This window comes from Nipponia nippon, unplaced genomic scaffold (genome assembly GCF_047370975.1).
Source record: "Nipponia nippon isolate SJK-2023a ecotype South Korea unplaced genomic scaffold, ASM4737097v1 scaffold_8, whole genome shotgun sequence".
NCBI lineage: Eukaryota > Metazoa > Chordata > Aves > Pelecaniformes > Threskiornithidae > Nipponia > Nipponia nippon.
Window position 1 is genome coordinate 31,264,474 of NW_028262402.1, and position 15,309 is coordinate 31,279,782.

Below are 15,309 nucleotides of genomic sequence, written 5' to 3' on the forward strand. Positions count from 1 at the left end.
AAAAATAAGCTTTAGGAACTCATTTAAACCTCTCCCTTCCTGCTGACACTATGATAACATTAAAAAACCCCCTATCCATTACAACTTTACATTTTTCTTCCTAAGTTACCCCTTCTGTAATGGTAGAAAAAGTATACAGGTACTTCAAAAAAGGTACTTTCTTGCACCAGTTTTCCTGGAGGGTATTTCCTGTGCATTTATCTTGTTTGCTTCTCGACATGGGCCTGATTCTGATTTCGTTTACACCAGTCTTACTCTACTGACTTCTTGAGGGGTGCCACATACTCAGAAAAGAAGCCCTTGCTGTTTAGAAGCTGATGCTGTTGAAGTGGTAGATAATAGAAAATATTATATTCTAGTGCAAATTATTAAGATCAAGAAACAAAACTAAAACATGTTTAGTATGACTTCCAACTGTAGATAAAAGCTAGCAACTTGAGAGAATTGTGATCAGGCGTAAACATCTATTAACTGCTCTTTCTAGAGATTTGGGGAAATAGGATGACCTTTTTTATTCTTTTTTTTCTTTTTTTTTCTCCTTTTTTTTTTTTTTTAAATAGGCTACAGTTTCACATGGCTTGCAAAAGAAATCTTTCTCCCTTTTTGTTTCCCACACCAATTGATTTATCATTTTGCTTGCAAGCAGACTTAGAATGTTAGGGCAGGAACACACTCACTTTTTTCTCGTAACTTTTTTGTTGCGGACCGAAACCAGTTGACTTGAATAAATTTTTCTGTGGTCTGAATGAAGCCAGCAACGTGGAAAAATCTTGCCATTCAGAGCCGTCTGAATGTACATTTCAGCCACACAGTAAGCTGTATTGGTAGGCAGTGGACTGCTAAATACAACCATTTTTCGCAGCAGAGAGTTAGACAGGTGATTAGCATAATTAGCACAGAGTAGGCTATACATATGGTAATGTTAAGTGTGTAAATGCCAGCTGCGGTGTAAAATTTATGTCAGGGGTCGACAGGGCTGTGCGAAAGTATTGTGTTACAGCTGCAGGTCAAAGCCTCCATTGCTTTACCCCCTTTTCTCTTGTTGGTGAATGCGCTAAACAGAAGAGAAAGACGGACAGAAATATAACAGATAAGGCTTTGATTGAACAGCCTGGTTCTGTGCAAGAGGGACTGCTCTTAAAAAAAAAAAAAAAACACCAAAAACCAAACCAACCAAAAAAAAACCCCAAACCCAAAAAACTACACACGCACATGCAAAACAAAAGTCCCCCTCTTTCGCTATAGATTTTATTTTGCATCATGCTGGCTACAAAAGTGCTGCTGTCTTTGAGCGATGTCATGATGATGGGGTGAGGGGAATCTTTGGGGGGGAAGTACGAGATTGGTAATTAAGCTTTAAGGAGCAAAAACAAACAAAAAACTTTAATTTGCTTTCTCCTTTCTGCATTCCAACCCACTTTTTTTTTTAAATGTCTCTGTTACTTACTGCACTTAGGGGGGGTAGGAATTAAATAGTCTTGAAGGTGACAGCATTATATGTAATAAAATCTCAACAGTGCAACAATCTCCAAGCTGCAAGACTTGGTTTTAGACTAAGTGCCAGAAGTTCCTCTGTGGTTTTGTGTGTGGGTTGCTACACGTATTCCCCAGGTTCCTCCCACCTCCTAAACCACTAAATTCTTTATAAATTAAAAATGACTAATACAGGTTTCTCGTTTTAAAGGAGCACAGCGTCGAAGGGTACGCATCTTTTTAAACAGCTGATGGGGAAATATGTAAACCTCTTTCTTGCCGTAAACTGTTCATTCATATATTTCACTTTTTTCCCTTTTGTATTTTTTGTAGTCGGCTATAAGGAGTGGTGGTGTTGACAGAATATAGTTCACACCACACTGACCTTGCGATGAAACTTCCTCACAGCCGCAGGGGGTCCTTATGAATCAGCCCCTAATCCAGCTAATCCCGCTCGCAACAAAATCATGAAAGTGGCTCCCAGCGATGTGTGTTTCCCTGCACAGATGCGGCGGGAAGGAGCGGCGCTGGAAGCGCGGCGGCGGGCCGGCCCTCGGGGCCGGGGCTGCCCCTCTGCGGGGGCCGGTGCGGGGAGGGAGCGGCCCGCCGGAGCCGCCGCCGGAGCCGGGCCGGGGAGAAGGAGGGAAGGGGTCCCCGTCGTGCCGGGGGCGGCGGGCGGGAGGAGCTGCTGGCCGGCCGCACCGTCTCGGAGGAGCGGTGGCTGGGGCGGGGGCGTGTCCCTTCCCTTCCCTTCCCTTCCCTTCCCTTCCCTTCCCTTCCCTTCCCTTCCCTTCCCTTCCCTTCCCTTCCCTTCCCTTCCCTTCCCTTCCCTTCCCTTCCCTTCCCTTCCCTTCCCTTCCCTTCCCTTCCCTTCCCTTCCCTTCCCTTCCCTTCCCTTCCCTTCCCTTCCCTTCCCTTCCCTTCCCTTCCCTTCCCTTCCCTTCCCTTCCCTTCCCTTCCCTTCCCTTCCTTCCCTTCCTTCCCTTCCCTTCCCTTCCCTTCCCTTCCTTCCCTTCCCTTCCCTTCCCTTCCCTTCCCTTCCCTTCCTTCCCTTCCCTTCCCTTCCCTTCCTTCCCTTCCCTTCCCTTCCTTCCCTTCCTTCCCTTCCCTTCCCTTCCCTTCCCTTCCTTCCCTTCCCTTCCTTCCTTCCCTTCCCTTCCTTCCCTTCCCTTCCCTTCCCTTCCCTTCCTTCCTTCCCTTCCCTTCCCTTCCCTTCCCTTCCCTTCCTTCCTTCCCTTCCCTTCCCTTCCCTTCCCTTCCTTCCCTTCCCTTCCCTTCCCTTCCCTTCCCTTCCCTTCCCTTCCCTTCCCTTCCCTTCCCTTCCCTTCCCTTCCCTTCCTTCCCTTCCCTTCCCTTCCCTTCCCTTCCCTTCCCTTCCCTTCCCTTCCCTTCCCTTCCCTTCCCTTCCCTTCCCTTCCCTTCCCTTCCCTTCCCTTCCCTTCCCTTCCCTTCCCTTCCCTTCCCTTCCCTTCCCTTCCCTTCCCTTCCCTTCCCTTCCCTTCCCTTCCCTTCCCTTCCCTTCCCTTCCCCCTGTCCCCGCTGGTTCAAAGGGAGAACAGACCCTTCTTGTAGTCTGGGGGGCTTGGTGGCGAGGTGGAGTTACCCGCGTGATCAGACTAGCCAAAAGTAGAAAATAAAGGTGGTGTTGTGGGGCGCGTTGGGCCGTTTGCGTAACTTTCTTTCCCAGCCCCTTTCTGCTTCAGAAGACGCTCGGCCATATGGTCACGCTCTCAGAGCATCTGACGGGAATCTCTGATCGCGTCCTGCACAGAATGAAATGCGCCCTTTACTGCTCGGTGTGAATAGCGAGCAAACTATGAAAAATGAGCCTCCTGACAGATGCAGCACTGTCTTGGGAGCTGGTGGCCAGTAAGAAATATCGAGGTGGGGGGAGCTGTGACAGGCAGCAGGTTCGGTGCTGGGGGGAGTGCTGACCTGACCTGATTGTGTCCAACAGCGAGAGCAGTTCTGCTTCAGTGCAAAGCCATTCAGAAGGAAGCTGCTTAGGCAACAACAGATGGTACAGCAAGCAGCTGGTAGGGAATACTTGAAAGAAACTGTACCCTGTTTCATAACATGTTCATTCCTTTCATTTTTCTATATGTTCGTTTTGCTGTCTCCTAAAAGCCCTGTTTAGGAAGTGGTACCCCCTAAAAGGTTCTGGATGAAGAGTTTTTTCGTTGCTGTTTTGCCGCTTCTTTAAAAAAATTGCATTCAAATTTTGTACTACTCGATGCACAGATGAAATTTGTGCTATCCCAGGAGTACAGATGAAAAGACTTAAAAATGCTGCTTTTAACCACACAGGAAAACAATTACATATTTGAGGAAAGGGCACTGAGAGGTTAAATGAAAAGTCGGGCCTAGAGGAAAGCTGACTGCTGTGGAACAACACAGCAAATTGTTTTTAACATATTACCCAGCAGAAGCTCTCATTCAAGTTAAAGTAACTTAAAACAATTATATTCAGCTGTTTTGAAATCCTTAGGTTTAGACCTTGAAGCCCCCTGCATACCCTTCTCAGCAGAACTCCTGGAAAGTCAGTCATTTTCACGTACAGTTGAGGATTTTGGCCTGTTACTAAGTGTGCTCAAGTGTTTTCTTAAATTACTGAAAAATAAAAATTCAGCTTTGCTGCTCAGCGGGTGTAAACTGTTACATGACCATAAACTGTTGGAGAGCTGCAGTAATCTGTATTAGCCGCCTGTCCTCACTGTAGGCCGTCTCCCTCATTTCTAGGAAAAAGCAGAGTCTGGAGTCCTTCATTCCTTTGCTGCTTCAGCCAGAAAATTCAGTAGTTGGGCTTCTCCACCAAAAGCTGTGGCTTAGCTCTGACCTGACGGGACCATGTCTTTGGAAGAAAGGATAGTTCACTCTCCATGCCCATTCATTCTTCAGTCTCTTTGTTGGGATGGTCAACAAGGATGCCAATTGTGATGGTGGTTTTCCATAATATGGACACCTGCCCGCTAGGAAATGGACTGAGACCACCAACTCATTTCACATAAGCTAGCAAACAGCTGTCAGATGGTAAACAACTTGTGGTCACTATTGTTCCTGGCTGGGTTAGAACCAGTGACCCAGAGGTGAACAGCTCATATCCTGTTACCAAGGGCATGTGTCGCAGCTCAGTAAGCAGCTACTGCGTTTTATGTTTTAATTGGAAAGTTTGAATTGCGTGTTCCATTTTTGTACATTATTGTACATTTCAAAGCTGCTTGCCTTTTTTTCTTTTTTTTTTCCAGTTTGTACTGTTCAATTTGTTCATTTTGGTTTGTTTTGGGTTTTTACTGCACTTTTGCAGTTTCTCAACCCAGAGGAGCACCAAGCAAGAAATGCGTCACAAAAGGTCTGATTTTTTTTTAGCAATCTGTCTGTTTTACCCAATCAGAAATAATATTTTTCTGCCTATGGGCAATGCAGATGCATACATGTAAAACCAGCTTTTACATGATTTTTAGAAAGAAAAGGTTTTAGCTCCTAAAGTTGCAGGGAAGGTTTCCCACTACAAGCAGAGGCAGCTGTTGTTGGGCTGTCTTCCTGAGTATGCAGAGAGCTTTGTATCCTTGTCACAGCTCTAAACTTTTTCAAACTGTGACAGAATGAAAAGCTATCTTTGATGTGTGTTTTTATTTTTGCTATTCGTAATCATGTCAGCATTAATGAAATTTGTAACAGCAACACTGGAGTCATCCCCAGCATGTGTGAGGAGTAACTTAACTCATATCATATGATGGTTTGGGAGATAAAAAGCAGTCTTTTGAAGTGCTTTGTTGTGGGTTTTTTTTGTAACGTTTTTGCATTTGTAGGCCACAAGTCTTTTATCTTTGCTTTTTTTTTTTTCTTTTCTTTTTTAAGCAAAAATGAAGAACCTAGTGTTATCTCAGCGTGACAGAAATGGTTGAGATGGTCACATTGCTTCTAGGTTTTCATAGAAGTCAGTGGTGCTAAAGAGAGACTGAAGTCAGTTAAATCTTCACGTTGGGATGTGACGGTATTCTAGACAGACGGTGTCCTTTTGTTGGACATTACAATGGGGGAGAAGGAGAAGTGTAGAGCGCCCACCTGGATGTTGGGAAGGGAGATGGCAGGGCGCAGGCTGTCTTAACCTGGGTGGGCCCAACCATTGCTACTCCGTGCAAGCTATACAAACACAGATACGGGTATTCAGCAGAGTAAATGCCATGAGAGAAAACCTAGACACAGCATGGAGTTTCTGACTGCCTGTAGTCCAGTGCTGGCATAGATCATGTCTAATTACATGATAAAGATGATAATTTTTCATTGAGCTGTTGCACAGCCCATTGAATGACCATGTAATCTCTTTAAGACGCTGATTGCTTACCACTGTGTTCTAGCTCTTGGAAGCTCATCATTTCTCAACGGATTTTTTTTTTTTTTTTGGTAGCTCAATTTCAGTCACTCCCTATGAAGTCTTTATTTTGCATAGTTAAATCAATGAGCAGAAAAAAATCATTGCAGATAGCCAAAACTTTTTTATAATGTAATCCTGATGGGCTTATGAGAGCCATCCTTAGCATCGTTAGAATATCAGGTACATCAAATACGTGATAATGTCTTACAGTCAGTAGTTAATAAATTCAGAGATCAACTATGTAAACCAATAGCCGTTCTGACTCTACAAGTAGACAGCATTTTAAAAGTTTAAAGACATGGATGTGCCAACCAGTCCCATTTCTTGTACTGACTAAATTTAAATTTTCAATGAAAGTGTTTTGCATGTCCTCCCAGGGAACAGTTTTACCCCTTGTACTCTGCCAGTCAGTCCTGGAGAGTGATAATTCTGAGGAAGGTGCTGTCTTCCCTGCTTTTCTGTCAGGATGCTAACTAATGCTGTCTGTGTGCAGAAAAACTCTATTCTGTTGCTGACAAAGAGCAGCGCAGACAAGCTCAAACATCCGAGAGAATACGAAGACAGAACTCCCTAGAGAGCAACAGGAAGCTTTAAATCAACAGGCCATTATTTTTCTGTGCCCAGTAAGAGGCAGGGTAATCTTCATATCTGCCAGAGAACTTCAGCTCTTTATCTCAGTTTCTTTATAGGAGGTTTCGATCCTGTGTGAGTAGTACTTGGCTGCTGTGTTTTGTTGACACGAGGTCTGTGCTCCTTTATCAACAAAAATGGAAACCTGTTATGGGTGTCATTGGGTACTGCCTTCTGGTACGTGGCAGGCGTGAACACTTCTGATGTCAGTGTGCGATTAGGACGGGGAGGCAAAGCTGTGGCTGGCGGGCTTAGCTGCGTACCATCGTAATGGACTGAAACTAGTTTCATTTCGTAGTTTTTGAGTACTGCCTGTGTACGTGTGTAATAGAAATGCACAGGGGAACAGCAGAAGGAGAGACTGCGTGAGGAGGTGGAGCAGAAGGAAGCCCTTAACAGCAGTCAAAGTTGAGGGAGATAGGCTGTGTAGGGTGCCAAGGAGAGAGGTACGAAGACAAAGACCCTTCCTGGTTCCCATCCCGGCAGGGAGAGGGTGCTGGAGGGAGAGAAGGGAAGGCGCCTGCAGCTTTCCCCAGCACTGGCGCTCGCCCAGGGTGGAGCGCGTCCCGTAGCGGGGGGCTGTCTGGTCTCCTTGCCAGTCTGCGCTGTTCTTGTCTTTCTCTGCACACTGCTGCTTTTTGGGTTGGTTGGTAAAGGTTGAGTTTCAGGTGAACACATTGGGGTACTATTCTCAGTCTTTGTTTTGATATGGTTACTGAGTCATGAAGGGTTTTTATTTTCTATTTCTCTTTGGTTCCTGATGTGGTGATGACAGGTATTGCAAATTGCAGAGGTTGCCTGCATTGGTTATTGCTCAGGCCGTAATGTAAGCATTGTAAGGAGTACTAATCTACACGTCTGATTTATCAAAAAGCGTCAGCATCTTTTGGAGGGATGAAATGAACGCATCGTTTGTGTGAGGTGTCCACAACTACTAGAGGTACGTTTTTATTGCTTTGAGTTGTCACTGTCAAAAGGTTGGGCTGGATTGCTCTAATGCTCCACATTTGCAGTCCTGGAAAAATGAAAAAGGTAATGCTCGAACAAAGCAGAAGGGTGTCTGCGCACCCACAAGTGCTCAGGTGGAAACACGTTAAGGCCCGTATCCTTCAGAGGGGAGATTCTCCAGAACGTTTTGCTCCGTTCACACACCTCAGGCTTGTCACAGAAGAACTTTGGCTCCAAAACCAGTCGGTATTTCTTGAAATCTTGGCTTTGGTTTCTCAAAGTCTGTCCTCCACATTGCTAGGCAAACATTTTTATCCCAAGTGTTTGGCTTTCAGGAACGTTCTTTTCTAGAGAGAGCTTGCTCTCTACTAAGCTACTTGTTGCACAGTTGTGCACAAGGTAACTATTGAAAGGTTAATAGAGGTAGCGTTCATGTCTGAAAAAAATAACAAAACCTCAGGCTATATGATGCAATTCCAGTAACCTGAAGTGGAACATTGTAAGATATTCTGAAAAAGAAATATTTAATGCCTTTTGAGCAACTGGACAGTAAATTAACAAGCAGTGATTTCTGGCTATCACTCGTGGCTTGACTTAGGATCGGTCTCTTAGTGTAGCAGAAGTCAAACTTACTCCTGAGACTGCTCATTGTGGAAGGGACTGCAGTCCTGGTGCTGGATTCCAGAGTTCTTTATAAGCATGTTAATGTAATGCCACGTACATTTTGGATGCTAATTGTGAGAAAGGTGTAGGTAAGACAGTGACATTCGCAGTGGAAATGAGCACATGAGATGAATGACCCAGTAACTTCGAAATTGTTAGTAAGTCACTGGAAGGAAATTTGTCAGAAATTGTGCCAATGAAAACAAACACGGTTTCACGGTTATGTCATTGGAGGGTGCATCAGTGTTGTATGTATAGCAGTATGTAGTATGCACACTAGAGGCAAGCAGTTTTGTTTTTCTGGGTGCTTCTCACTTAAGATGTGCCGAAGCATTTTAATGTGTGATGACTGAAACACTGGGACTGTGACCTCAGTGCTCGGTAATGGCATCTAGAGCCTTTCACCTACAGGTCATGGGTTCAGGCCTGCCTCAAGTTAAGGATGACTAAAACTTGTTACCACCTGACAGCTGTTCATTGCTCTTGGGGGAGGGAGGCACGGTGGTCCTTACATAGTTCCTAGCAAGCCAGCGTCCGTACTGACAATTACTGCTCTCTTCAGCCCCTTCTGAAGGGCAAAGAATTTAGTACCTTGACCAGCTTCCCTTCAAGTCGGCGGGGAAGTTCACGAGGAGCAGCCGTGTGTTTCATGGTGCAGGATGCTGACTTGCCCAAGGCAGATGTCCCGTGTTCTGGCAAAGAGCTAAGAGGGAAGCCTGTGGATATCGGGGAGGCGGGGAGAGAAGGGGGAGATCCTTTCCTCTACTCTGGAAAAAAAGTTTTTAACAAGAACTACTACTCAGCAACAAAGATGCTGGCAGTGCAACTGCCGCATGTTGAACACTGGTCTTCAAACACATTCTTGAGAATTAGAAACTGATATATTAAGTGAGGAATAGTGCCAGGACACTGGTGGTATTATTTTGTTGTGATTTTTTTTTTCCCCTTTTTTTTTAAATTTGTTAGTTAAATTGTGCAGATGGCATAGTATCTCCTTTCTAGTAGGCAGACACCCAGAATCTGATGACACAGCTGGAAGGATAGTGTACAAACTGCTGCATTGTGTTACCACTGGCCGTGAGACCATGTACCGACCTGTTATTTAAATAAGCATTTTGGCTTGTGGGAATTTGTGCCACCAGCTCAGCCATCTAGGCACTAGATCATAACGAATCATTTAATAAAGGACTTGAATACCATCAAGTGACTTTTGATAGATCAAAAAAAGAGAGCGATGTGTGGATTTTGTCACCAGAATAATAAAGTGAAATAGTTCTGTCTGTCTTTGATATGGAATAAAATGGGAAGCGTTGGTACTGTGTGCCATATAGACAATTTAAGTCAGTAGCTTTTTGAGTGTAAAATGTTGTTGTCACCAAATGTGAGAAAACAGAGTCCATAAAGCAAAACCACAAACCACCAGCATTTTGTTCGTTGGTCATATTTTCCATTACATCATTTGTCCTATAGTGTGGAAATCCTATGGTGACTATAATGCGTGTATTTTTTTTTTTCTTACAAGCCTAAGGAATGACTTTCTGCAGAGTGTGCAAGTGTTGAGCATAGTGTTTCGTATCCTCAGCAAAATGAGGCCAGAGGCTTCAGGTACATTTCATTGGCATTTTTAGTGGTTTCTTTCCTAGGTTTTTGCACCAGTGGTGGATAGTCTGGGGAAAAAAAAAAAAAAGGCAATAAGAGTGCTTGATTTTAAAAAGTTCATATTCAGCTGATTGTGCTGATTGTGGAAGCTTAAGATCTCCGGGTATGGCAGCCTCCAGTGATCTTTGCAAACTTTCAATTAAAATAAATGAAAACATAACTGGTAGAAACTTTTAAAGTTTTTTTTTTGCCTTCCCTTTTGCTCGTTATTACTTCCGATATGTTGAAAGGCCACCAATGTATCCATTTGCTTCTGGTCTGTCCATATGTTTTCACATAACACGACTTTGGCAATCAGAATTTTCCGCTGCAATCTACATGTATAATTTCTTTGTACCTAAGTGTTACGTTGTATAAAGTATCTACATGTGCCTGTGTAGTTACCTTTACTCTATTTGGCTGAAGAACTGTACATAACAGATCCATCAAAGAAATAATTAAATGGTGTAATGTCTTAAGAAGAACGTGGAGCAGATCTGTTGCTGGGTTCTGGAACGTGCACCCGCCTTCTTGGGTGGTTTTGCTATTCCTGTTTTGAGTGTTAACAGGGGAAAAAAACAGCTTCTGTTCTGATGACTGACTTGCGTGATGCAATTTTGATTAGCTAAATCTGCCTTGTTCAGTGAAGCTAATGTGGTTTGACAGGACCTTGATTAGGAAGCAATCATTTCTGTTGATAGTAAACAGTTGGTCACTTTCAGCAGAGACAGGAATGCCACCCTTTGTCTTGCGTGAAGTATGATTTGTTGGTTCAAGTCCTGGTTAAGTTCAAAAGGAAAGCATGGGTGGAATGGGAGAGAATATAGTACCGGGAGTAGAAGTTTATGGTAGACTCCACAGTCCTCATAAAATTGGGGCTTTATTGTCTTGGCTGGCATTGAGACACAAAAGAGGGAGAGAGACATTTTGTCTCTGGAAGCACTTGCAGTGTACAGGACTGCAAAAGAAAGCTCTGGTTCCAAGACATACAGATCAGCATAACTCTGCTCTCTTACCCCCACCCCATATTCCTGTAAGATGAAGCAAAATTTATTAGCGTGTCATAGACTACTGGTTGGTGGAGAAAGACGGCAGGGAGCATGAACATGAGCCTGATGAGTGAAAGTATTTTTAGGGTTTAATTCTTGATAAAAATTAACGATAGCTTTTTGTAACCATGCATATGCAGTCTCAATGATTGTGTGTTCTCTCAGTGTAGTAAGAGGGATGTTAGGAAGTTATAAAGGAACTCCAGGTAATGAAGATGTACTTTGATTTTTATTTTTTTCATGCTGTGAGCTGATCACTGTTACTTGATGTGAAGGAGGTAATGTCACATGTGACAGGCTGAAAAAATGGAGTGTGTTGTGGAAGCACTTATTGCTTCAAAGAATTCTTGAACTAGAAATCAAGCAATGCTTCGTGCCAGAATGACTGTATGGTTTAATTGTTGGGGGTCTCATTCTGACTGCTTTATCCATGCAGGGGCTCAGCTTCCTGCCTGGTGGTCCTTTTAGCCCCAGGAGGGTTACGGGTGGGTTAGGGGCCCAAGTGATTGAAAAAGTATGTCCCTGTTCAGGCTTGGGAATGTCATGTCCCACACTGCCAACTGGTTACAGATCAGTCTGCTGTTACACGGCCTAGGAGGAGATAGATGTACCTGCCTAATTTCTGTTCACACTGTTGCAGAACTAAACTTTGGCAGTAATTCAGATCACCAGTGCCAAGCTGACTAGGACTGAAAAAAAGGTAACAAATTAGACCAGGTCTGTAGCTTGGACTTAGCAGAGCAATGAAGGTAATAAATTGTAAGGGATGGAAGCAACATGTTGGTGGTATTCTTGTCCTCCTCATCTGGATGTGGTATTGATTCAGCTAATGGGCTGAATTAATTGACTCCCGCCTCCCACATGCGTTTGCTAGAGAGACTACAGGGGAGGTTATATAAAGTATATGAACTCTAGCTGAATGCTTTTTTGTAAGAGGGAAGATAATTTTCCATTCTTACGTAATATTTTCTGGCAAGACAAATTGAAGATGGCTCCCTCTAGAGCCTGTTGACTTTGCAGTCTCCCTCTGCCTTTTTCTTCTTATTTTTTTTCACCATGTTTTAATATGGAGCACACTGTTCAGCTCATTTGGGTTTAAAAACAGATGTTGCACATGAATGATCTCCTGCCTCACAGTGTGTTATGCAGGTACTGGACCACTGCGGTAAATTAGCTGTAGGCAGTCCCTTCTGCTACACTCAAAACCGCATCTTTTTATGTGAACTTGGTAGTTTTTCTTTTTTTATTTAAGGCTGAAAGAAGTACTCATGCTCACTTACTCTTTCCCTCCCTCCTTTTTTTAACTGAAGAGAAACATTCTCCTTCTGCCTTGCCAAATTATTTAGGAGAAGAGTGTAAATTAAAGCCATTTATCTTGAAATGTGCTATTGGAGCAGACTGTTTATACAAGTGTAAGAAATTGTAACATAGTATTTGGTCTGGTCTGCAAGGAAAAGGTGTTTTTTTTTCTTTCTTTTTTAATTTTTACATATGGGATATTGGTTATAATGTCCAAAAAACTGTTTGAGGCTCCAGTTGACGCATCAATGTTTTAGTGCAGTAGAGGCAATGGTATTTTAATGAGGAATATGGTTTTTGTTCCAGTGTTACTAAAATGAAGTTGTTATTAGAGTTACACTGTGATCAGTTTGAGACAGAATAGTCCATGCATGTGGTCAAGTTTTTCTGACTGGAGAGTGCTCATCAAGTGAATCCAGAATAAGCAGTTACTGGCTGATACAAAGCTGTTGATATTTATCCATCAGTTGGTGGACGAGTGAGTCGGGAGTTAAATTACACACGGCAGAAGATTGGAGAAGAGGCCATGTTTAACCCCCAGCTCATGATCCAGACTCCACAGGAAGATGGTGCTAATGTACTAACAACAGAAGCACTCCGGCAGCACCTTGACTCTGCGCTTCAGGCCAGCAGAGTACACGTCTATATGTACAACAGGTAAGGGGAAAAGCAAATGTTTTGTAGATCATCTGTAACAGCTAAAAAGTGGGGAAGTGCTTCCCTCTGTATATTTTTAAATGGTTAGCACTTCAGAGCCTTTCCCTTAGGGCTATGTTTTGATTTGAACGTTGCTGGTTGCTGATACTTGACGTTGTGGCATGATACCAGTGACAAGTTGGCTTTTAACAAATAAGATGGGGTTGGAAGAGATTCTGAGAGTGTACCCCTATGAGCAGTGCTACAGCATCCAGCATTTGTCTTGGTAAAGGAGTGATGTCTGTGCTCTTAAACACAAGACTTTATGGATGGGATCCCTAACATTGAAAATCCTTCCATATTAGAGTTGAATTCACTTGCTGACACCATCATGAGGTACATAATGACTGTGAACAGTGGCACAGGTTACTATCCTTCCAGTAGTTGGATATAAAGGGAAATACAGACGTGTGAGAAATGGCAGTGGATGGAATAATAGCTGTTTAGTAACATAGACATAATAGAGTTGGCCCTCAGAGTGTCTGCGTGCACCTACCAAAGGTTGGGAGTTGTGTGTTGTCCAACAAAAAAATAATAAAGGTGCACCTTAGGAAGGTACCAGCTTTGGGCTAGTGAGATATCTCCCTAAAAAGTGGTTCCTCCAGGGTTACTACTCACATGACGAAGTGCCTAGGGGTGCTGCCTGCAAGGCATGAAGCCCCCTGTCTTTCAGCACATCTTTTCAGCACATCCAACTGATGCCTCAGTGAACTAATGCCGAGGCTCCAATTATCTTCTACCCAGCTCCTGCCTTGTCTAAGGCCTTAGAAGTCATGGCAGTGGAAGTTGTAACATAGCTGAAAAAGGAAGGCAGAAATCCTAATGGTTTCTTTTCTCCTGCATGTGTGGGTCATCTGGGAATATTGTAGCCCTCTGAGCTGGAGCTGGCTTCTCTCTCGCTTGTGTCACTGAGTCATATCTTAAGTCACAGGTGGTCTCATTTATGCAAAGATGGATTTCTGTCCCTTTAACATGTGTTGACTAGCCTGTTAATCCAAAAGCAGCTCCATTATCTTTAATGAGTTTTACAGAGAATGTGAAAGTAACTGAAACAAATGTCTAGTCTGTAACTACAAAAAGAAAGGCCTTTGCTTTTTTTGTGAGGTGTAGTATATCTACACTGAATAATATTTGCCTTTCTCAGTGATTTGCTGCTTGAGGCCAATATGTGTATATAAGTTGCAATTCTAAATGTCTGTTACATTTTAAATATAACTTTTCAATAATTGTGCAAGAAAAAAAATGTTCTTTATATTTCTTACAGACAGTGGAAATTGGAACATTTGTGTTATAAATCAGGAGAACTCATCACAGAAGCAGGCTACATGGACCAGGTATGTGAGGCAGCCATTTAGTTACAAGATTTGTGTATTGTCATGATTCAGCTTGTGCTGCTTTGATTATATTCTATTGTGTTTTTCCCCTTTCTGGTTTTGACAGATCATAGAATATCTTTATCCTTGCTTAATTATCACTCCTTTGGACTGCTTCTGGGAGGGAGCAAAGCTACAGTCAGGAACTGCCTATCTATTGTAAGCATGTTTTTTTATAACTTTCTGGTCTGACTGATCTTAATTGTATAACTGTGTATGATTTTTCAGTTGCATTCCCATTGTTTATTCAGATTCTGGTTTAACAGAAAAATAAAAGATACAGTGCAGTGTCTCTACAGAAAATATGCATGGATTTTTTTTTTTATTGAACAAAGATTTTCTTGTTTCTAAGAGGTGATTTGTAGGCATCGATTTAAATCCTATGTTATTTTTCCTAGCATGCATTTTTCCCAGCATGCAAAAATAAAATGTAAGTTCTGAATTCAAGCTTTAACAATTTTATGCCTTTCTTTTTTCTTCCTGAAATAAACTTGTTTCTGGTATTTTTCATTTTGTTTGTTTTGTTTTTTTTTTCCCCCATAAAATACAAAAACACTGACTGGCTGGGAACTTTACTCCTAAGAAATGTCTTGAGTTAAATTTTAAGTCTTCCTAAGCAATAAAGAACAAATCCTTTGCTTATGCGATCATTAAAGAAACCATATAGTATCTTTTATGGGTGGTTTCTCACAGTTTACAAGTGTGATATTATATGCCCTGAATCCTTTAAAGAGTTAATTGTTAATCTGTGCAGGCATTTTCTGTTAATTATGCAAGAGTTAGCATTTGAGTTATTGTTTCTGTCCTGGTTTGCATGTCTCTGTAAAAGCAATTTGCAATGGCCATCTCCTAACCTTTAGTGTACAGTTTTAGATGGGGAAATAAGGGGGTTTGTGTTTTCTGGTTGGGAGATTCGGAATAATGACTTAAGCCTGGTTAAGCAGATACAGTGTGGTTTGAACCACAGAATAAGGCAGCCAAAAGCCTTTCTAGTCTGGCAACATCACAAATTCAGAAGTGGGGGGTGGGAGATGTGACAGTGATAGTGGTGACAGCCATGGTAGCAGGAAAGCTTGATGGTTGATAGTCAAGCTGCCAGGGCATTTGAAGGAGCACAGTATTGTTATAGATAACTAAGGATCAGCTGTATCGATTGATTACATTT

The 15,309-nt window shown here is 42.7% G+C and overlaps 1 protein-coding gene across 9 annotated transcripts in view; it reads left to right on the forward strand.

Annotated features, from left to right (window-relative positions):
* The window catches only part of PTCH1 (patched 1), a 70,713-nt gene that overhangs the window by 12,486 nt on the left and 42,918 nt on the right, over nucleotides 1-15,309 (forward strand). For all 9 annotated transcript variants that reach the window (XR_015700956.1, XM_087741639.1, XM_087741640.1 and 6 more), the window contains 3 exons: nucleotides 12,543-12,732; nucleotides 14,036-14,105; nucleotides 14,212-14,303. Coding sequence is in view for 8 of the 9 variants with exons in the window: in XM_087741639.1 (XP_087597765.1) it covers nucleotides 12,543-12,732; nucleotides 14,036-14,105; nucleotides 14,212-14,303 (352 nt within the window). In the remaining variant the exon portion in view is untranslated. The remainder of the gene's footprint in view (nucleotides 1-12,542; nucleotides 12,733-14,035; nucleotides 14,106-14,211; nucleotides 14,304-15,309) is intronic.